Here is a 24,854-nt window from a genome sequence, read left to right on the forward strand (position 1 = left end):
GCATTATATTCACACCACACATTGCTCTCAGACATGACATCTCCACTGCCTCCAGCCTTCTCCTCGCTGCAACATTCATCACCCATGCTTCACACCCATATAAGAGCGTTGGTAAAACTATACTCTCATACATTCCCCTCTTTGCCTCCAAGGACAAAGTTCTTTGTCTTCACAGACTCCTAAGTGCACCACTCACCCTTTTCCCCTCATCAATTCTATGATTCACCTCATCTTTCATAGACCCATCCGCTGACACGTCCACTCCCAAATATCTGAATACATTCACCTCCTCCATACTCTCTCCCTCCAATCTGATATCCAATCTTTCATCACCTAATCTTTTTGTTATCCTCATAACCTTACTCTTCCCTGTATTCACTTTCAATTTTCTTCTTTTGCACACCCTACCAAATTCATCCACCAATCTCTGCAACTTCTCTTCAGAATCTCCCAAGAGCACAGTGTCATCAGCAAAGAGCAACTGTGACAACTCCCACTTTATGTGTGATTCTTTATCTTTTAACTCCACGCCTCTTGCCAAGACCCTCGCATTTACTTCTCTTACAACCCCATCTATAAATATATTAAACAACCACAGTGACATCACACATCCTTGTCTAAGGCCTACTTTTACTGGGAAATAATTTCCCTCTTTCCTACATACTCTAACTTGAGCCTCACTATCCTCGTAAAAACTCTTCACTGCTTTCAGTAACCTACCTCCTACACCATACACCTGCAACATCTGCCACATTGCCCCCCTATCCACCCTGTCATACGCCTTTTCCAAATCCATAAATGCCACAAAGACCACTTTAGCCTTATCTAAATACTGTTCACTTATATGTTTCACTGTAAACACCTGGTCCACACACCCCCTACCTTTCCTAAAGCCTCCTTGTTCATCTGCTATCCTATTCTCCGTCTTACTCTTAATTCTTTCAATAATAACTCTACCATACACTTTGCCAGGTATACTCAACAGACTTATCCCCCTATAATTTTTGCATTCTCTTTTATCCCCTTTGCCTTTATACATAGGAACTATGCATGCTCTCTGCCAATCCCTAGGTACCTTACCCTCTTCCATACATTTATTAAATAATTGCACCAACCACGGTAGAATAAATAAAGAAGAACACTCCCATTCTCATGTAACATCATTTTGAGAAGAAATAACGCTCTGAGTGAAGGCAATGGAAATAAGTCACTCTGACTTTTTTTGGGTTATCCCAGGTTCTCTACACATATGCTGTTATATATGATAATCTATGTAACTGTATTTGTGTATACCTGAATAAACTTACATACATACAAAAGGAATAATTTTCTCCAGTTACCCCCAGTAACACATTTTCTCTTACGTTAGATTAGAGAAAATGTTATTCTTGCCGTCACTTGTACAAGTTATCTGGCTACCACATCTCATATTTATGTTTATTTATTCTATTGTGGGGTGTATTTATCATCTTTATATGTTATGTATCATGTTTATTATATAATTTTGAAAAAAATATCATGGATGGATTAATGAAAATGTGTAAATATTAATGTAATATACGACATTTAATGAGACTCAGTGATTATTATTATTATTATTATTATTATTATCATTTCTAATATGGCGTCACTTGTGCAAGGCGTCTGCTACCACATCTCATATTTATGTTTATTTATTCCCCTGGGGGGTGTATTTATCATATTTATATGTTATACATCGTGTTTATTATATAATTTTGAAAAAAATATCATAGATGGATTAATGAAAATGTGTATATTAACGTAATATACGACATTTAAATGAGACTCAGTGATTATTATTATCATTACTAATATGACGTCTGGAGACCTAAGACACTCTTATTTATTTTTTTATTTTTTTTATTTAGTAATTTTAGCATACATACAGAGGTACAAAAAAATACAGGTAAGAGCAGCATGCCAAAGCCACTTATATGCATAGCATTACGGGCTGGCTTAAAATTAACTTAAGATTAACTAAGCAATGACTTTAATGTGTAGCTGCATACCAGCACAGTATGTAAGTTTATTTAAGTACAGGTATACATAAGTATAATTATCAGAGTATATATAAAATATGAAATAACTTTTAAAAACACTTAAAATTTTGGAGTTTCCAGACATAATGGAGACTTAGTGCTTACGGATCTCACAGAGAATGTAAACAAACCGGGTGGGGCGCGGTGACCGTATTAGAAAGTCAGGTGAGGGGAGCCGTATAGCGAGTTTTGGTCATAATTTGAAATGACCGTACTAGCAGAGCGCCGTAAAGCGGGGCCCTACTGTACTCTAAAATTCATAAAATATGTAATTCGTGTAGTGGTATGGGCAGTGTCGGCGGTGGACAAGAGTTTGTCTGGAGAATGGACAAAATACTTCTTGAATAATTTTGCTAATATCATCTATACAGCTTATTTATCTATCACAGTTTATCTAATATGACATAACAAACAATATAAATAACATAGAAACCTGATATATACTCCAGAATGAATAAAATACAGTGGACTCCCGCCTTACGAATGCATCGCCTTACGTTAAATCCGCCATATGAAGCATTTGAACGCAAAAATTTTGCCTCGCCTTACGTGATTTGTCCAGGACGCGTCCCACGTGTGGCCTCAGCGCCAGTGTTTACAAGCCAGCCAGTGCGGTCGCATCTACGTATACATTTGGTACATTTCACATCATCCCAGTGTTTTTAGTGCTTGTAACTGCAAAATAAGTCACCATGGACCCCAAGAAAGCTTCTAGTGCCATCCCTGTGGTAAAAAGGGCGAGAATTAGTATGGAATTGAAAAAAGAGATTAAGGAAATGTGTGCAAAGTGGGTTGAACTGCAAACCTTTACGGATGAAAATCACCCTGACACAGCTACTGCAAGCCGTGTTGGCAACCTGTACAATGACAATGTTATGGCCCATTTTAGGAAAGTCTTAAAGGAATGGGAAGTACAGAGCTCTATGGACAAATTTGTTGTGCGACAGAGGTCCAGTGACTCAAGCTGGTCCTAGTGGCATTAAAAGAAGAAGGGAAGTAACCCCGGAAAAGGATGTGCTACCTCAAGTCCTAATGGAAGGGATTCCCCTTCTAAACAATAACAACTTCCACACTCTCCCCTCCTCCCATCCCATCAATCATCACCAGATCTTCAATAAAGGTAAGTGTCATGTATTCTGTTCTTAGTAGAGTAGTAATTGTGGATGTCTTCTTCAGTTTGTGTGTATTAAAATTAATATTTCATGTGGTCAAAAAATTTTTTTTTTCATACTTTGGGGTGTCTGGCACGGATTAATTTGATTTCTATTATTTCTTAATGGGAAAATTAATTCGCCTTACGATAATTTCGGCTTAGGATGAGCTCTCAGGAACGGATTAATATCATAAGGCAGGGGTCCACTGTATGTCATTATATATGGGACGCGTCGGCGGCCTACGAGAGTTTGTCTGGAGACAGGACAAAATACTCCTTGAATATTTCGCCATCATCAACTCTACGCCTTATTTATCTATCACAGTTCATCTAATATGAAATAATAAACAATATAAATAACATAGAAACCTGACATATACTCTAGAATGAATAAAATATGTCATTATGTAACAGGTGGAGGCGGCCACAACCACTCCCTCTTTGTTGTGGTAAACACTGCCATCTAATGATGGGCTTTAGAAGCCGTCTATTATTATAATTATTATATAGTACATTATTATTATTATTTTTTTTTTTAACAAGTCGGCCGTCTCCCACTGAGGCAGGGTGACCCAAAAAGAAAGAAAATCCCCAAAAAGAAAATACTTTCATCATCATTCAACACTTTCACTTCACTCACACATAATCACTGTTTTTGCACAGGTGCTCAGAACACAACAGTTTAGAAGCATACATGTATAAAGATACACAACATTTCCCTCCAAACTGCTAATATCCAGAACCCCTCCTTTAGAGTGCAGGCATTGTACTTCCTATTTCCAGGACTCATGTCCGGCTATATAAAAATAACCGGTTTCCCTGAATCTCTTCACTAAATATTACCCTGCTCACACTCTAACAGATCATCAGGTCCCAAATACCATTCATCTCCATTCACTATCGAACACGCTCATGCACGCCTGCTATAAGTCCAAGCCCCTCGCCCACAAAACCTCCCTTACCCCTTCCTTCCAACCCTACAGATTTATACGCTCTCCATGTCATTCTACTTTGATCCATTCTCTCTAAATGACCAAACCACCTCAACAACCCCTCTTCAGCCCTCTGATTAATACTTTTATTAGCTCCACACCTTCTCCTAATTTCCACACTCCGAATTTTCTGCATAATATTTACACCACACATTGCCCTTAGACAGGACATCTCCACTGCCTCCAACCACCTCCTCGCTGCTGCATTCACAACCTAAGCTTCACACCCATATAAAAGTGTTGGTACTACTATACTTTCATGCATTCCCTTCTTTGCCTCCATAGATAACGTTTTTTGTCTCCACATATACCTCAATGCACCACTCACCTTTTTTCCCTCATCAATTCTTTGATTAACCTCATCCTTCATAAATCCATCCGCTGACACATCAACTCCCAAGTATCTGAAAACATTCACTTCCTCCATACTCCTCCTCCCCAATTTGATATCCAATTTTTCTTTATCTAAATAATTTGATACCCTCATCACCTTACTTTTTTTCTATGTTTACTTTCAACTTTCTACCTTTACACACACTCCCAAACTCATCCACTAACCTTTGCAATTTTTCTTTAGAATCTCCCATAAGCACAGTATCATCAGCAAAAAGCAACTGTGTCAATTCCCATTTTGTATTTGATTCCCCATAATTTAATCCCACCCCTTTCCCGAACACCCCATCTATAAATATATTAAACAACCATGGTGACATTGCACATCCCTGTCTAAGACCTACTTTTACCGGAAAGTAGTCTCCCTCTCTTCTACACACCCTAACCTGAGTCTCACTATATATACGTATCTTTCTTCTTTCAACACACCGGCCGTATCCCACCGAGGCAGGGTGGCCCAAAAGGAAAAACGAAAGTTTCTCCTTTTACATTTAGTAATATATACAGGAGAAGAGGTTACTAGCCCCTTGCTCCCGGCATTTTAGTCGCCTCTTACAACACGCATGGCTTACGGAGGAAGAATTCTGTTCCACTTCCCCATGGAGATAAGAGGAAATAAACAAGAATAAGAACTAGAAAGAAAATAGAAGAAAACCCAGAGGGGTGTGTATATATGTGCTTGTACATGTATGTGTAGTGTGACCTAAGTGTAAGTAGAAGTAGCAAGACGTACCTGAAATCTTGCATGTTCATGAGACAGAAAAAAGGACACCAGCAATCCTACCATCATGTAAAACAATTACAGGCTTTCGTTTTACACTCACTTGGCAGGACGGTAGTACCTCCCTGGGCGGTTGCTGTCTACCAACCTACTACCTATAATATATACGTATATATGTATAAAAATATACAACATATCCCTCCAAATTGCTAATATCCCAAACCCCTCCTTTAAAGTGCAGGCATTGTACATTGTAGCATTTCTTATATAGGTATAATTCAGAGGGCTGAAAGGTTGTTGAGGCAGTTTGGGCATTTTGAGAGGATGAAACAGCACAGAATAAATATGTAAGTGTACAAACTGAGAATGGAAGGAAGGAGAGGTAGGGATCATCCTAGGAAGGGTTGGAGAGAAGGGGAAACAGAGGTTTTGAGTGCTCGGGGCTTGAGCACCCAACAAACTTGTGTGAGCATGTTAGACTGGGGTAAGCAGACAAGTGATTTTCATGGCTTGATGCTATGTTGGAGTGTGAATCAGGTAGCATTCACGAAGGGATTCAGGGAAACCTGGACTTGAGTCCTGGAGATGTTAAGTATAGCGCCTACATTCTGAAGGAGGTATGAAATAAGGATATTGCAGTTCTGAGGGTTATTTGGATTGTAATGTTTGTGCACTACTGGCAAGACAGATAGTGAATAAATGATGGTCAATGTGTTGCCTTGATTTTCAGGCTACCCTAGCTTGGTGGGAGACAGCTTGTGTGTTAAACAATCATTATTACATTGTATTATTATTTTTAACACACCAGCCATCTCCCACCAAGGTAGGGTGACCCAAAAATGAAGAAACACTTTCACAATCAATCACTCCATTACTGTCTTGGTAGAGGCATGCCAATACTACAGTTGTAATTTCCCTCCAAACCACAATATTCCTACCCCTCCTTCAGAATGATAGCACAGTACTTCCCAGCTCCAGGACTCAAGCTGAGCTAACTGGTTTCCCTGAATCCCTTTATAAGTGTTACCTTGCTCATATTCCAACAGCACACATGCTCACACATTATTATTAAGTTCATAAGGAAATGCTAAACCCATAAGAATCATACAGTGCCTAGATCAAGAGCCCTTCACCAGAATCAGGTCATTCTTTTTCCCCCCTTGAGGAGTGGTCCTAGGACCACTCCTCTTTCTCATCTACATCAATGACCTACCGAATGCATCACAGCTACTCAAACCCATATTATTTGCAAATGACACTACATACATCTTCTCACACCCAAACCCAGCCATACTCACCAACAGTGTCAATGCTGAATTGCAAAAAATATCTACCTGGATGATGACGATTAAACTTACCCTAAATACTGACAAAACCTATTTCATTCAGTTTGGAACCAGAGCTGCAAATGTTCCACTTAACATAACACTAAATGGATCACCCATCACAAGACTCACAGAGGGAAAATTCCTAGGAATCCACCTAGACAGTAGCCTCAAATTCCAGACACACACAACAAATATCCAAGAAAATCTCTAAGACAGTAGGCATACTATCAAAGATACAATACTTTGTTCTACAATCAGCTCTCCTTGCACTGTATCACTCACTCATTTACCCTTATCTCACATATGGAATTTGTGCATGGGGGTCAACAACATCAAATCACCTAAGGCCACTAATAACCCAGTAAAAGACTGCTATCAGAATGATAACAAATTTCCACTCGTGACAGCATACTCCACCTCTATTCAAAAGTCTAAAGTTGCTCATCATAAAGAACATCCACACTTATTCATGTGCTTACTACATACATAGAACAATACATGCAAACATAAACCCTCCACTCAAACTTCTCACCAACTTTAACAGGACACACGACCATAACACAAGACACAGATCTCTGTTTGATGTACCCCATGTCCATATCACACTGTGTAAAAACTTGATGCACATAAAGGGCCCCAAAATCTGGAATTCATTACCAGAACATACTAAAGTAACCAGGCCTGAAAATCAATTGAAGACTCTTCTAAAAAACCACTTACTCGCCCAGGACTTAATAATCAGCACTCAATATTTAACATTACCAATAATTCTCCCAATTACTTAAATCTTAAAAATTCAAGGCAACATATTGCAAATTGATCATCTTTTGTTAAACATTGTAATGTGACAGATTAGTACAAGTATAATGCTTCATTATCAATAAGTTCAAATTTCATTGTTTCAAATACTCAACTGTACTTCATACTGTAAATTGTTTACTGTAATTTTTAACACTGAACTTTCATTGCTTGTTAATTTTAAGTTAATTTTAAGCCTGCCCATAATGCTCTGCATACAAGGGGCTTTTGGCATGTTCACCCAACTACTATAATTCCTTGTACAACTATGTATCATGTCCAAATAAAATATATGAATGAATATGAATATGTAAACAGAATATAGAGACAAAATATAATGGTGTTTGCATACCTGGAGAAGATCAACAGTTGCTATGGCTATGTCAGTGTTATCATGGCTGAGGAGAGCAAGCAAACTCTTTACCATTCCCAGCTCTACCAACACTGGGTAAAGCTCTGGCACAGTTGCCACTACATGCAACTCTTCTACTGCATCATTCAGATCAATTTCAGACTCCATAAACCTAAAAAAATATTGATAATAAACAATTTGCTTATTTAATAGTGTTAATATAGTATGCCAAGAAATACATATAAATAGTTATAAAAAATTAATCTGAAGAATTAATGAGACAAATAAAAAACCTGTCCATAATAAAAATTTAACATGCTGAATAATTTTTTCTTATGAAGCCGTATGTATACCAAAGGAATACAGAACTTTGATGGGGTCTAAAATGCTGAGTAAATGCATTTAAATATTCAAAATCCTGTGGCTCTCAATATTGCAACACAAAATATAAAACTACATAACCTGTAAAAGTGAGTCAAAATATCCTTTAAGTAATTGGAACATCATATACACATTATACTATATGAAATATATACATATATGACCTAACGAGATGCTGGAGTGTGAGCAGGGTAATATTTTGTGAAGGGATTCAGGGAAACCAGTTAGCTGGCTTGAGTCCTGGAAATGGGAAGTACAATGCCTGCACTTTAAAGGAGGCGTCTGGGATATTGGCAGTTTGGAGGGACTTCTAAACTGTCGTATCTGAGAGCCTCTGCAAAGACAGTGATTATGTATGAGTGATGGTGAAAGTGTTGAATGATGATGAAATTATTTTTCTTTCTTTTAGGTGTTTTCTTTCTTTTTGGGTCACCTTGCCTCAGTGGGAAATGGCCAATGTGTTAAAAAAAAATATATACATATATCCCATTTTGAGCAATTTAGTAAAAATATTGTCAAAAAATGTAAGTACAAAGCTTCTTTACATCATGTTTTTGGTGTATCGGTAATGGAATTTTTTCCCATTACTCCTCCATGTGAATAACCGAGTAGTATATTCACACTATAAAATTGGGAGAAATTTGAAATTGGGTTGGATCCCAATTTCAAAGCACTCTAAGCCCTTCCATGTCTAGGGTGCTGCCATTATTGTGGGGAAAAGACCTAGCATGAATCCTTGGTGTAAACACTTAACCTCTCAATCAGTTTATGGATGCATCCTTTATCATACTCTACCTTACATTTATCTATCTACTCTGTCATTCATTTCATCACCTGTCTCATCTCTCAATACTAACCAAGAAGTTTAACCCTTTCAGGGTCCATGCCATAGATCTACGGTTTTACATTGAGGGTCCAAATCGTAGATCTACGCCATGAGCTCAGCTCACTCTGATAAGATGTGAGCAGTAAATTTGGGCCTAGATATGAGAGAATACATCTATGTGGTATGTGTGAACCATATAAAACAAATCCTGCAGCACAGTGCATAATGAGAAAAAAAAACCTGAGACCGTAATTTTCGATTAAAACAGCAACTTTGCAGTGTTTTTTCGTATGTTTTTTATAGTTGTATTTGCGATTTCGTGGTCTCATTTGATAGTATGGAAGATATATTACAGAAATAAAGATGCTTTTGATTGGTTTTAGTACTGAAAATTGCTTGAAACTGAGCTCAAAGTAGCAGAAATGTTAATTTTTTGCTGATGTTCAAGAGAAAACAAATGACCCCACACGTCTAATACACACCAGCTGGTGGGTCTAATATACGTTCACAAATGTGCTGATATTATTTATACAATTATTACAATATTGTATAACAGTAAATCTTCTATTTTTTGGTTTGAATAAAAATTCATTATGTGAATTAAAAATCAAAATGGAATTCATTTGTAAAGTCTGAAAACATAACTAATGAACAGAGGAAATGTTAGTTTAGTGCCAAGAATGCCTGCATTGTTTATTCTGGACCCTATTTTGAAATTGGAATATTTTGAATTTTGCACTAAATTGGCAAAATTACCAATTTCCAATCACTTTATTTGGTAGCTGAAACAGTTGAGTTAGCGATTTCTTGTGCTCAATTGATAGAATAGAAGTAATACTAGTGAAATAGCAAATAATTTGGTCGACTGGAATAAGGTAATTGGCCTAAAATGGGAGTCAAAGTCAACAAAATCGCCAATGCGTAAATATCACTGACACATTAAAATTCACGAGAGCATATTTTCCATCAAATTTCGTACTTTTTGTTTTATTACCTTCAGAAAAAGATTCTCTACCATTTCATAAGAAAAATAACAAAATTATTTTTTGAAAATTCTTGGACACTGGTGCACACTTTGAAATTTGGCTTCTGGACCCTGAAAGGGTTAAGCATTAAATTATGCCTGTTCTAAAAAATCTGGGGCTAGAGATATACTTAAAAGTGGTGTAAGTGTGGTGGAGACAGTGAGTGCCTCTAGTATTAGAGAATCAACAATTCATTCAATTTGAGGTAGAGAGAACATAAAAACATATGCAATGAATAATCCAGATTCTAGCATGTTGAAAAGAGAGTCAAAGAGGTCAATACAGCTGAACAAAACAGAAAAGTTTCTGCATTGGTAGTAGCACTTGTAGTGGAAATTGTAATAACATTTCTAGTACCAACATTAGTAGTACTCAAGAAAAAAGAGCAGCTAGATAACACAAGTCCAGTAAGGGGTTCACAAAGAAATATTACATTAACCCTTTGACTGTTTCAGGCCCCTCTCTGAAACTGTCATTCTATGTCGCCAAATATTAAAAAAAAAAATAAATTATTTTTTCTTATGAAAATGTTAAGATTATTTTTCTGAGTGTTTTAGTCCAAAAAAAAAAATTTTTGCCATCGGTACTTACTGAGATATAGAGCTGTGAAGTTTGCAGAAAATGAGCCGCGTATGGCAACAGCGGCGACTGCCGCTCACCCGGTAAACTTTAGTTTACTTGTATTTGAAGGTTTTTTGTTTTTTTCACTATTTTATTTTTTCACATAACTTATGTGGCCTATGAGACCAAAGTATGGTGCAATGTATATATATACACTCGTTGTATACAACACAATAAGCACACAAACATAATTATCAATATATTGTTTACAAAACTTGTTTACAAAAACAAACAAACAAACAATCCTCCTCCTCCTCCTCCTTCTTCTCCTCCTTCTTCTCCTCCTCCTTCTCCTCCTTCTTCTCCTCCTCCTTCTCCTCCTCCTTCTCCTCCTCCTTCTCCTCCTCCTTCTCCTCCTCCTTCTCCTCCTCCTTCTCCTCCTCCTTCTCCTCCTCCTTCTCCTCCTCCTTCTCCTCCTCCTTCTCCTTCTCCTTCTCCTTCTCCTTCTCCTCCTCCTTGTCTTGTGTGTGAGTGTGTGGCTTATAATTGTTTTGAGTCAGAAGTCGGCAGCTGTCAAAGTGACATATTGTCTCATTAGTCACTTCCCCTACCGCCTGTCAAAACAATGGGGTCGGATGCTGCTTCCCCTCCTCCATTCTATCTAATTATCTTTCTCCCTCATTCTATATCTTTCAATCTGTCTCTCTTTCTATCTGTCTGCCTATCTCTGTCTCACAGGTACACATAAATACAAGTATACATAGTGTAAATTACCTAGGATAACCCAAGAAATCCAGACAAAGTGCTATACTCTGCTTGAAGATGTGAGTAAACGTGATGACACAGTCTTGTGGCTCTCTCTGAGACAGAGAGCTAGATGGACAGACAGGGAGCTTGACAGACAGACAAATAGACAGACAGAAATGTTTGTGTACCAGCAAAAACAAAGGGAGGGCGATGGTCATGTAATATTACCCTCCTTTACCCTCATCAAAGTCAGCTCTTATCAGATGTTATCTCCCCTTATCTTGTCACTGTCATGGGGTGGACTTTTTTTTTTCTTGCTTCAAGGGAACAATATTATTACATCTTCTTCTTCCTCCTCCTCCTCTTCTCCTTCTCCTCCTCCTCCTCCTCCTCCTCCTCCTCTTCCTTCCCTCCTCCTCCTCCTCCTCTTCCTCCCCTCCTCCTCCTCCATTGCTTTTGGTCTCAAACTCCTCCAAATCATGAAATTGATCTTCACTGACACATCCATCTGTGTTAGAGCATCACTTGGGAAGAGAAGAGTCCCAGATTTGCTGGGGAATCACATATTTCTTACCGCTAGACATGCTGAAAAAGGACAACTGAAATGGCATTCCCACAATGCACCACTGGCTCCCCGATTTTTTTTATATGGTGCACACTGACCATGGAGACCCATTCTCTCACATGTGGGCCTACCAGCTTTCTCCTGCTTGATTTGAAGCTGCTAGAATTTATGCGTATAAATACGTCAGAAACATTGGCTCGTAAGACGTATTTATACGTCGGAAACAGTCAAAGGGTTAAACTATAAAGCTCTTATTAATAATAGAGTAAAATATTGAATATTTTAAATTTACCACACTTTACCTGTCTAGACTTAAGTAGTCTTTAACCCCTTCAGGGTCGAGAGGCCCTCTCCTAAACTTGTTCTCAGGGTCGAAAATTTTTTGGAAAAAAAAAAAATTATTTTTTCTCATGAAAAGATAGAGAATCTTTTCCCGATCATAATGACACCAAAAGTATGAAATTTGATGGAAAACTTACAGAACTATGCTCTCACGAAGTTAGCAGTCTCGATGATGTTTACGCATCAGCGATTTCGCCCACTTTGAGCTTTATTTTCAGCCAATTCCAGTGTACTAATCAACAAAAAATCATAAACTATTTTGCTAGAACTCCATTTTTTCTATCGAATGAGTACAAGAAATCAGCCATTTACCAATTTCAACTATCCAATAAAGTGGCCAGAAATTAGCAATTTTGCCAATTTCACACAAATTTCAAAAGATGCCAATTTCCAAATAGGGTCCAGAATAAACAACAGACATTCCTGGCACTAAAATAACATTTCCTCTGTTCATTAGTCATGTCCCCAGGCCCCTCTTACATTTCTTTTGCTTTCCACTTTGAATTTTTATTCTCACAAAAAAATAGAAGATTTACTGTTATGCAGACTACTGCATTAGTGTAGAAATGGTATAAATAATATCAGCGCACTTGTGAAAGAATATCAGACTCACCAGTTGACGTGTATTAGACGAGTGGCATGATTTGTTTACTTTTGAACTTTGGCAAAAATCGAACATTTCTGCTATTTTGAGCTCAGTTTCAAGGTACTTTTCATTGTGAAACCAATCAACATCATCTCAGTTTCTGTAATATGTCTTCCATTCTATAAAATGAGACCAGGAAAACTAGAATACAGCCATAAATATCATACGAAAATACAGTGCAAAGTCGCTGTTTTAAACCAAAAACATGGTGAAAGTTTTTTTTCTCATTACGCACTGTGTGCTGCAGGATTTTTTTTATACTGTGAACACTGACCACATAGACCCATTCTTTCATATGTAGGCCTACCAGCTTTCCCTCGCTAGATTTGAAGGCGCTAGAATTTACACGTACTAGTATGTCAATAACCCTGGTGCGTAAGCCGTACTAGTACGTCGGAAACCCTGAAAGCGTTAAGTATTAGGTTAAGTCTGCTCAAAATGCCCCAGCATGATAGTGGCTTTCTTTTAACCAATCAAATTATGAAATGTGAATACACATTGTAACCTTTACAAAGAAATAAACTTTTGTTTTGTTTGTTTGTTTGAGAGGAGTACTGCAGTAGGCCTACTGGTTCAAATGTGGAAAAAGTCAAGAGAGAAACTGTGAGGAAAATACAGAAGACAGGAAAAAAGAGAAAAGATGAGAATTCAAAGGTTAGATTAAGTTGTAGGTGTTTTGAAGATTAGAGCATTTGACAATATACTGTACTAAGTAAAGCATACCACAACAGAAACAAAATCAGGACTTAGGTTCATGTTGGGAATATTGTATAGAAGGGCCAGTTTAACAATTCAGAGTCCGTGAAAGCTGGCAGAGGGATTGTTAGTTGTATCAGAGGACCAGCGAATAGGATGACTTGACCTCTACCATGAACACAAATATTAAAGAAAGGATGGGAGGAAGGAAGTAGTTAAACTTCCATTCAGCTTTGAACTTAAGAGACTGAAAAAGATTTAGTGCAGCAAGAAAGGGCTGAAACAGACTACAGTCAGGAGGCCCGAGTCCTGGTTTTATTTCTGTTGAATTATTTTTTATTTATTTTTTATTAACACATCGGCCGTTTCCCAGCAAGGTAGGGTGGTCCGAAAAAGAAAAACATTCACCATCATACACTCCATCACTGTCATGCCAGAGGCATGCTTACACTACAATTATAAAACTGTAACATTAATACCCCTCCGTCAGGGTGCAGGCACTGTACTTCCCATCTCCAGGACCCAAGTCTGGTCTGCGAGTTTCCTTGAATCCCTTCGTAAATATTACCTTTCTCACACTCCAACAGCATGTCAAGTCCTAAAAACCATCTGTCTAAATTCGCTCCTATCAAACATGTTCACGCATGCTTGCTGGAAGTCCAAGCCCTTCACACACAAAACCTCCTTTACCCCCTCTCTCCAACCTTTCCTAAGCCGACCTCTACTCCACCTTCCCTCCACTACAGATTTACACACTCTCGAACTCATTCTATTTTGTTCCACCCTCTCTACATGTCTGAACCCTCAACAACCCCTCCTCAGCCCTCTAGATAACAGTGTTGGTAATCCCACATCTCCTAGGTAGTAGGTTGGTAGACAGCAACCGCCCAGGGAGGTACTACCATCCTGCCAAGTGAGTGTAAAACGGAAGCCTGTAATTGTTTTACACGATGGTAGGATTGCTGGTGTCTTTTTTTTCTGTCTCATACACATGCAAGATTTCAGGTACGTCTTGCTACTTCTACTTACACTTAGGTCACACTACACATACATGTACAAACATATATATACACACCCCTCTGAGTTTTCTTCTATTTTCTTTCTAGTTCTTGTTCTTGTTTATTTCCTCTTACCTCCATGGGGAAGTGGAACAGAATTCTTCCTCCATAAGCTATTCATGTTGTAAGAAGCGACTAAAATGCCGGGAGCAAGGGGCTAGTAACCCCTTCTCCTGTATATATTACTAAATTTAGAAAGAAACTTTCGTTTTTCTCTTTGGGCCACCCTGCCTTGGTGGGATATGGCCGGTTTGTTGGGGAAAAAAAAAACCCGCACCTCCTCCTAATTTTTAAACAAATTCTCTGCATTATATTCATACCACACATTGCCCTCAGACACAACATCTCCACTGCCTCCGCCTTCTCCTTGTTGCAACATTCACCACCCATGCTTCGCACCCATATAAGAGGGTTAGTATAACTATGCTTTCATACATTCCCCTCTTTGCTTCCATGGACAAAGTTCTATGTCTCCACAGACTCCTCAGTGCACCACTCGCCTTTTCCCTTTGTCACTTCTATGATTCAACTCATCTTTCGTAAACCCATCTGCTGACATGTCCACTCCTAAATATCTGAATACATTCACCTCCTCCATAATCTCTCCCTCCAACCTCGTATACAATTTCTCGTTACCTAATTTTTTTTTATCACCCTACTGTTTTTTATATTCACTTTCAATTTTCTTCTTTTACATACCCTTATAAACTCATCCACCAGCCTCTGCAGCTTCTCTTCAAAATTCCCAAAAGCACAGTGTCATCAGCAAAGAGAAAGTGTGACAACCCCCACTTGCCAAACCACTTGCCACCACCCAAGCATTCACAACACCATCTAAAAATATATTGAACAACCATGGTGACATCACACATCCTTGTCTAAGGCCTACTTTTACTGGGAAATAATCTCCCTCTCTCCTACAAACTAACCTGAGCCTCACTATCCTCGTAAAAGCTTTTCACTGTTTTCATTAACCTACCTCCTATTCCACACATTTGCAACACCTGCCGCATGTCCTCCCTAGCCACCCTGTCATACGCTTTTTCCAAATCCATAAATGCCACAAAAACCTCTTTACTCTTATCATGATACTGTTCACCTATATGTTTCACTGTAAACACTGTCTACACACCCCCTACCCTTCCTAAAACCTCCTTGCTCATCTGCTATCCTACTCTACATCTTACTCCTAATTCTTTCAATAATAACTCTCCCATACACTTTACCAGGTATACTCAACAGACTTCTTCCCCTATAATTTCTGCTTTCTCTTTTGTCCACTTTGCCTTTATACAAAGGAACTATGCATGCTTTCCCTCTTCCATACATTTATTAAATAAAAGCACCAACAACTCCAAAATTATATCCCCACCTGCTTTTAACATTTCTATCTTTGTCCCATCAATCCCAGCTGCTTACCCCTTTCATTCTACCTACTACCTCACAAACTTTCCCCATACTCACAACTTGCTCCTCCTCACTCCTACAAGATGTTATTCCTCCTTGCCCTATACATGAAATCACAGCTTCCCTATCTTCATCAACATTTAACAATTCCTCAAAATATTCCCTCTATCTTCCCGATACCTCTAACTCTCCACTTAATAACTCTCCTCTTCTATTTTTAACAATCAAATCTATTTGTTCCCTAGGCTTCTTCAACTAATCTCCAAAACTTTTTTATTTTCAACAAAATATGTTGATAACATCTCACCCACTCTCATTTGCTCTCTTTTTACATTGTTTCACCACTCTTAACCTCTCTTTTCCTCTCTATATACTCCTCCCTCCTTGAATCACTTCTACTTTGTAAAAATCTCTCATATTCTAACTTTTTCTCTCTTACTACTCTCTTTACATCATCATTCCACCAATTGCCCTTCTTTCCTCTGGCACCCACTTTCCTGTGACCACAAACTTCAGCTGAACACTAACACTACATTCTTAAACCTACCCCATACATCTTCAACCCCAATGTTTTTTGTTTACATCTTACCCAAACTGCCTCCTCCTTTAGCCTTTAAGCTTCCATATTCCTTGTATCCCATCTACCTTTTACACTCACTGTAGCTACAACTAAAAAGTGATCTGATATATTTGTGGCCCTTCTATAAACATGTACATCTTGAAGTCAACCCAACAGTCTTTTATCTACCACTACGTAGTCCAACAAATTACCGTCATTACGCCCTGCATCATATCTTGTATACTTATTTATCCTCTTTTTTTCTTGAAATATGTATTACCCATAACCAAACCCCTTTCTATACAAAGTTCAATCAAAGGACCCCATTATCATTTACACCTGGCACCCTCTTTAAATGTTTCTCCTACTTTTGCATATAGTTCCCCTACCACAATTACACTTTCACTTCATTCAAAATTTCCTACACGCTTGCTTATCTCCCAAAATCTCTCTCTCTCTCATATACACTCCTCTCTTTTCCAGGTGCATACACTTATTATTACCCACTTTTTGCATCCAACTCTCATTTTAATCTACATAATCCTTGAATTTATACATTTATATTCCCTCTTCTCCTTCCATAACTGATCCTTCAACATTTTTCTACCCCTTCCTTAGCTCTAACTCTCTCAGAGTTTTGTTTCACTTAAAACTAGGACATCCAACTTCTTTTCACTGATAACATTAGCAATCATCTCTTTCTTATCATCCACACTACATCCATGCATATTCAAACATCCCAGTTTTATAAAGTTTTTCTTCTCTTTTTTAGTATTTTCTACAGAAGGGGTTACTAGCCTATTGCTAATGGCATTTTAGTTGCCTCATACGGAGGAAAGATTCTTTTCCACTTCCCCATGGAGAATAGAGGAAATAAAGAAGAACAAGAGCTATTAAGAAAAAAAGAAGAAAAACCTAGATGTGTGTATATATATATATATGCATGTGCATGCCTGTGTAGTGTGGCCTAAGTGTAAGTAGAAGTAGCAAGATATACCTGTTATCCAGCATGTTTATGAGACAGAAAAAGGGACACCAGCAATTCTACCATCATGTAAAACAGTTACAGGTTTCTGTTTCACACTCACTTGGCAGGATAGTAGTACCTCCCTGGGTGGTTGCTGTCTACCAACCTACTACCTGTTAAATATTTCATTTATTTATCTTTGATGTTGTTTTACTCTCTCCTAACTTGCTTCTTCTCTCTACTTAGTATGGAGTAGGCCTAGCAGTGCTCCTCATGTCTCATTTCTTTGTGTGTCCCCTCACAGGATGTGTTCTCTAGTTGTTCTATCTCATTAAGTTGCTACTCGTTTTCTCTGTTTGCTGCCACATCATGATGTTGCTGCTGCTGCCCCTTTTCTGACATGTCTTCTGGTTTTCTCCCCATTTTCTCACTTAGTTGTGACTAGATAATGGTCCAAGACAAACCAAAATGTCAAGTTTCCTTTAAAAAGCATGGATTATTTGTGCAAATCTTCACTTTTATCGTATATAGATACATAAGCAGAATTAACCAAATTAGAGCAGATTCACTGAAATAGTTAAAAGAACACTGGAAAACCATAGGCAATCCTGCCTTTAGAGGAATAGGTAATAATCCAATTTAAATCACTTTACAAAAATTATTACTCACTTCCTTGGATCATCAGGAAATTTTATTCGAAGCTCCTGGTTTTTCAATACTCTTTTCTCAAATCCAAGAATCATCTTCTTGAGTTTTGATTCATCCAGAGGACCCTCGGCCTTATTGAAGTTGACATGAAGAAACAATTATCTTATACTGTATAATTAAAAAATTTTGGTAAACAAATCATGACACCTTCTTTCAATTACAATGTCTAAGTAGTCCTGGTTCATTCAAAACATATTTATACCAATTAATATTATATATATTGTACTCAATAATGTTATATAATAAAATAAATATATCTGACATATACGTATAAGAAATTACCATTAGAAATATTTGAATTATGGCATTATGACTGCAAGAACAAATTATATACTGTACAGTACTGTGCATTATATATAGTATTAATCTTTGCATTATTTTGAAAAATATCTGTGAGTAGTTTCAAAGATTTTTCTACTTCTCAAAGCCCAACCCAAGATTAAACTACTTTCTTGACTGCAGGTCAACCAGGCCTATATAACCATCACAACCTTGCTAATCTGGCACATTTTGCAGAGAGCTGTCCAGTTTCCTCTTGAAAATTTCTACTCTTCTTAACATAATCAGCCATTTCCCAATAAAATAGAGTGCCCCCCCAACCACCCAAAAAAGAAACTCATTCACAAACATTCATTCAATAATTTTCTTGCAAGAAGTGCAAATGCATCACAAAAAAGGCTAAACTCATATGGGTAATATAGTGCTTTGTATTAACAAATTACAATATTTATATAATCAATTGACACAAATCTAAATTTTAATTCTATGCATGTGAATCACATAAAATGAAAATTATTACTCTTTGTTAAATTAAAAATTATTAAAAACTTTTAAAAAATACAGGCTTCTTCATTCATTGACTGAAAAAGCCTGTTCCAAAGGTGAAACATCTAAACAAAGCTCCTCTCTGCAATTGTTTTTTTTTTCACCACAGTCCAGCATCACACAACCTAGTGCTAACATCTCTCTCAGACTACAGTATACATATTCAAACATAATGCAGAGAATCCGAAGTTTGGAGATTAGGAGGAGGTGCGGGGTTACCAAAACTATTATCCAGAGGGCTGAGGAGGGGTTATTGAGATGGTTTGGACATGTAGAGAGGGTGGAACAAAATAGAATGAGTTTGAGAGTGTATAAATCTGTAGTGGAGGAAAGACGGGGTAGGGGTTTTCCTAGGAAAGGTTGGAGGGAGGAGGTAAAGGATGTTTTGTGTGCAAGGGGCTTGGACTTCCAGCAAGCATGCATGAGTGTGTTGGATAGGAGCAAATGGAGACAAATGGTTTTTAGGACTTGATGTGCTGTTGGAGTGTAAGCAAGGTAACATTTATGAAGGGATTCAGGGGAAACTGGCAGGACGGGCTTGATTCCTGGAGATGGAATGTACAGTGCTGGCACTCTGAAGGAGGGGTGTTAATGTTGCAGTTTTATAATTGTAGTGTAAGCATGCCTCTGGCAAGACAGTAATGGAATGAATGATGATGAAAGTTTTTATTTTTTGGGCCACCCTGCCTTGGTGTGAAACGGCCGATGTGTTAAAAAAAAATGATTAAAAAGTAAGTCCATAATGTGTGTTCATTAAGTACAGAGTCCAAACAATGGACATAAACTGCAGACACAAGATAATGCTCAGAAAGTTCCAAAAATAACATTTCATAAAAAGGAGCTTGCACCTGAGGCAATGTTAATAGAGATAGCACAACTGTTCATGTCCTCCCCATCAGTAACAAAATGCCATCTGTCTTCTTAATGGGTGTGGAAGGGTGAAAAGTTGCATCTCATAGTTTGACAAATCACAGACAAGCCTACAACTCATCATAAAGGTAGTTAGCGTAAGGCTAGCCAGGACCTCCATCAGCTCCCTGAGTATTATAATTACAACTAACAAACTCATACTCAATACTGATAAAGACTTCTATACAATGAATGAGAACAAAAAAAAAAGTTCAATTAAACATAAAGGTAAACAATTTGCCAATAAAAAGGCAAGATAAGGGTAAATCCTTGGGAATACATCTGGACATAAAAGTAAAATTCAACACACACATCCAGAATATTTCTAAAAATTTCCAAAAAAGTGGACAATCTCTCAAAAATATGTAATTACATTCCATAAACATCTAGGTAGTAGGCTGGTAGACAGCAACCACACAGGGAGGTACTAGCATCCTGCCAAGTGAGTGTAAAACGAAAGCCTGTAATTGTTTTACATGATGGTAGGATTGCTGGTGTCTTTTGTCTGTCTCAAAAATATGCAAGATTACAGGTACGTCTTGCTACTTCTACTTACACTTAGGTCACACTACACATACAAGTACAAGCATATATACAGAGCCCTCTGGATTTTCTTCTATTTTCTTTCTAGTTCTTGTTCTTGTTTATTTCCTCTTATCTCTATGGGGAAGTGGAACAGAATTCTTCCTCCATAAGCCATGCATGTCGTAAGAGGCGACTAAAATGCCAGGAGCAAGGGGCTAGTAACCCCTTCTCCTGTACAAATTACTAAATTTAAAAAGAAAAACTTTCGTTTTTCTTTTTGGGCCACCTTGCCTTGGTGGGATACAGCCGGTTTGTTGAAAAAAAAAAAATACTGCTCATGTTGTACTGCTCTCCAATTTATCCATACCTCACCTATGTACATATGCTTGGGGATCAACAACAGCTAATTGCCTTAAACCTGTTGATACTTTAGCAAAAATCAACTTTCAGAATAATTGTTCATCCAACCTTCAGACAACAAACACACAGCCTTATTCAAGGGTGCATGCAATGTCTACAGGACTCTTAATTCGAACATTAATCCAATGCTTACAATCTATTTAAAGAGCTGCAACAGAACATAAAGAACAAGTATGTCTTTGATATTCCATGTGTACGACTCAACTTGTTCAGGAACTCTATGCAAATCAAAGGTCCAAAAATCTGGAACTGTAGGCAATCCAGGCAATAAAGAAACCTCCTCTCCATTTATTAACCCTTTGACTGTCACAACCCCAAATCCTGAGGTGTCTCCTGGTGTCACAAAATATTTGAAAAAAAAAAAAATATTATTTTTCTTATGAAATGACAGAGAATCATTTCCCGATGGTAATGGCACAAAAAGTACAAAATTTTCGTACTTTTGGTGCCATTTCGGCTAATTCCCTTGCTCCAGTCGACCAAACTCATAGCTATTTCTTTAGAACTCCATTTTTTCTATCGATTAAGTACAAGAAACTGCCCATTTACCAATTTCAACTACCCAATAAAGTGGTCAGAAATTGGCAATTTGGCCAATTTCACGCAAATTAAAAAATATACCAATTTCAAAATAGGGTCCAGAATGAACAATGCAGACATTCCTGGCTCTAAAATAACATTTTCTTTGTTCATCAGTCATGTTTCCAGGCCCCTCTGATATATTACTCTTGCTTTCTATTTTTAATTTTTATTCAAACAAAAAATAGAAGATTTGCTGTTATGCAGACTACTGCAATATTGTAATAAATGTATAAATAATGTCAATCCATTCATGACTGCATATCAGAATGGCTAGTTGGACATTTATTGGAAAATGACATCATTTGTTTACTCTTGAGCATCTGTAAAAATCAAACATTTCCCCTACTTTGAGCTCCATTTCAAGGTCCTTTTCATAGTAAAACCAATCAAAATCATCTTTATTTCTGTAATATGTTTTCCATTCTATCATATGAGAAAACGAAAACGAGAATACAACCATAAATACTATATGAAAATACACCTCAAAGTCAGCGTTTTAATCCACTGCGTGCTGCAGGATTTTTTTTATACAGTGCACACTGACCACACAGACCCATTCTCTCACATGTGGGCCTACCAGCTTTGTCCCGCTTGATTTGAAGCTGCTAGAATTTTTGAGTATATATACGTCAAACACATTGGCTCGTAACACGTATATATACGACCAAAACAGTCAAAGGGTTAATCATGTACGTATTTGGGCCTCTCCTATATAAATGCCAATTAAGTTGAATCCATTGTCACACACAAAAAATCAATGTTATCCCTATTTTTCATTTAATAAACCATAACCAAGAATGCTAATTTATAATTTAGGCTGTCCCAATAATTGAAAAAGACCTAGTAAAACTCCCCTCAAAAGTTACCCTGGGAAAATGCCCAACCCTTCCACAGAAAAATCGCCTGAAATTGTCCATTCTTGCCAATTCAGTGCCTATTTCTTAAACTGACCAAAATCTTCTCCATTTCACTATTATGTCTTTTAGTTTATCTATTGCCACCAAGAAACTGCAAGTAAAACAATGAAAAAGACCCTAAAAAAAATTTTTATTATTATTTTTTATCACACTGGCCGATTCCCACCAAGGCAGGGTGGCCCGAAAAAGAAAAACTTTCACCATCATTCACTCCATCACTGTCTTGCCAGAAGGGTGCTTTACACTACAGTTTTTAAACTGCAACATTAACACCCCTCCTTCAGAGTGCAGACACTGTACTTCCCATCTCCAGGACTCAAGTCCGGCCTGCCGGTTTCCCCTGAATCCCTTCATAAATGTTACTTTGCTCACACTCCAACAGCACGTCAAGTATTAAAAACCATTTGTCTCCATTCACTCCTATCAAACACGCTCATGCATGCCTGCTGGAAATCCAAGCCCCTCGCACACAAAACCTCCTTTACCCCCTCCCTCCAACCTTTCCTAGGCCGACCCCTACCCCGCCTTCCTTCCACTACAGACTGATACACTCTTGAAGTCATTCTGTTTCGCTCCATTCTCTCTACATGTCCGAACCACCTCAACAACCCTTCCTCAGCCCTGTGGATAACAGTTTTGGTAATCCCGCACCTCCTCCTAACTTCCAAACTACGAATTCTCTGCATTATATTCACACCACACATTGCCCTCAGACATGACATCTCCACTGCCTCCAGCCTTCTCCTCGCTGCAACATTCATCACCCATGCTTCACACCCATATAAGAGGGTTGGTAAAACTATACTCTCATACATTCCCCTCTTTGCCTCCAAGGACAAAGTTCTTTGTCTCCACAGACTCCTAAGTGCACCACTCACTCTTTTTCCCTCATCAATTCTATGATTCACCTCATCTTTCATAGACCCATCTGCTGACACGTCCACTCCCAAATATCTGAATACTTTCACCTCCTCCATACTCTCTCCCTCCAATCTGATATTCAATCTTTCATCACCTAATCTTTTTGTTATCCTCATAACCTTACTCTTTCCTGTATTCACCTTTAATTTTCTTCTTTTGCACACCCTACCAAATTCATCCACCAATCTCTGCAACTTCTCTTCAGAATCTCCCAAGAGCACAGTGTCATCAGCAAAGAGCAGCTGTGACAACTCCCACTTTGTGTGTGATTCTTTATCTTTTAACTCCACGCCTCTTGCCAAGACCCTCGCATTTACTTCTCTTACAACCCCATCTATAAATATATTAAACAACCACGGTGACATCACACATCCTTGTCTAAGGCCTACTTTTACTGGGAAAAAATTTCCCTCTTTCCTACATACTCTAACTTGAGCCTCACTATCCTCGTAAAAACTCTTCACTGCTTTCAGTAACCTACCTCCTACACCATACACTTGCAACATCTGCCACATTGCCCCCCTATCCACCCTGTCATACGCCTTTTCCAAATCCATAAATGCCACAAAGACCTCTTTAGCCTTATCTAAATACTGTTCACTTATATGTTTCACTGTAAACACCTGGTCCACACACCCCCTACCTTTCCTAAAGCCTCCTTGTTCATCTGCTATCCTATTCTCCGTCTTACTCTTAATTCTTTCAATTATAACTCTACCATACACTTTACCAGGTATACTCAACAGACTTATCCCCCTATAATTTTTGCACTCTCTTTTATCCCCTTTGCCTTTATACAAAGGAACTATGCATGCTCTCTGCCAATCCCTAGGTACCTTACCCTCTTCCATACATTTATTAAATAATTGCACCAACCACTCCAAAACTATATCCCCACCTGCTTTTAACATTTCTATCTTTATCCCATCAATCCCAGCTGCCTTACCCCCTTTCATTTTACCTACTGCCTCACAAACTTCCCACACACTCACAACTGGCTCTTCCTCACTCCTACAAGATGTTATTCCTCCTTGCCCTATACACGAAATCACAGCTTCCCTATCTTCATCAACATTTAACAATTCCTCAAAATATTCCCTCCATCTTCCCAATACCTCTAACTCTCCATTTAATAACTCTCCTCTCCTATTTTTAACTGACAAATCCATTTGTTCTCTAGGCTTTCTTAACTTGTTAATCTCACTCCAAAACTTTTTCTTATTTTCAACAAAATTTGTTGATAACATCTCACCCACTCTCTCATTTGCTCTCTTTTTACATTGCTTCACCACTCTCTTAACCTCTCTCTTTTTCTCCATATACTCTTCCCTCCTTGCATCACTTCTACTTTGTAAAAACTTCTCATATGCTAACTTTCTCTCCCTTACTACTCTCTTTACATCATCATTCCACCAATCGCTCCTCTTCCCTCCTGCACCCACTTTCCTGTAACCACAAACTTCTGCTGAA

At 38.0% G+C, this 24,854-nt stretch overlaps 1 protein-coding gene across 2 annotated transcripts in view; it reads right to left on the minus strand.

The window, feature by feature from the left end:
- LOC128691663 (beta-catenin-like protein 1) overlaps nucleotides 1-24,854 on the minus strand; it is a 245,888-nt gene that overhangs the window by 66,508 nt on the left and 154,526 nt on the right. For both annotated transcript variants that reach the window (XM_070088844.1, XM_070088843.1), the window contains 2 exons: nucleotides 18,247-18,356; nucleotides 7,798-7,969 (listed from right to left, as the gene is read on the minus strand). In XM_070088844.1, coding sequence (XP_069944945.1) covers nucleotides 7,798-7,969; nucleotides 18,247-18,356 — 282 coding nt within the window. The remainder of the gene's footprint in view (nucleotides 1-7,797; nucleotides 7,970-18,246; nucleotides 18,357-24,854) is intronic.

The sequence above is a fragment of the Cherax quadricarinatus genome, chromosome 26 (genome assembly GCF_038502225.1).
Source record: "Cherax quadricarinatus isolate ZL_2023a chromosome 26, ASM3850222v1, whole genome shotgun sequence".
NCBI classification, from domain to species: Eukaryota; Metazoa; Arthropoda; class Malacostraca; order Decapoda; family Parastacidae; genus Cherax; species Cherax quadricarinatus.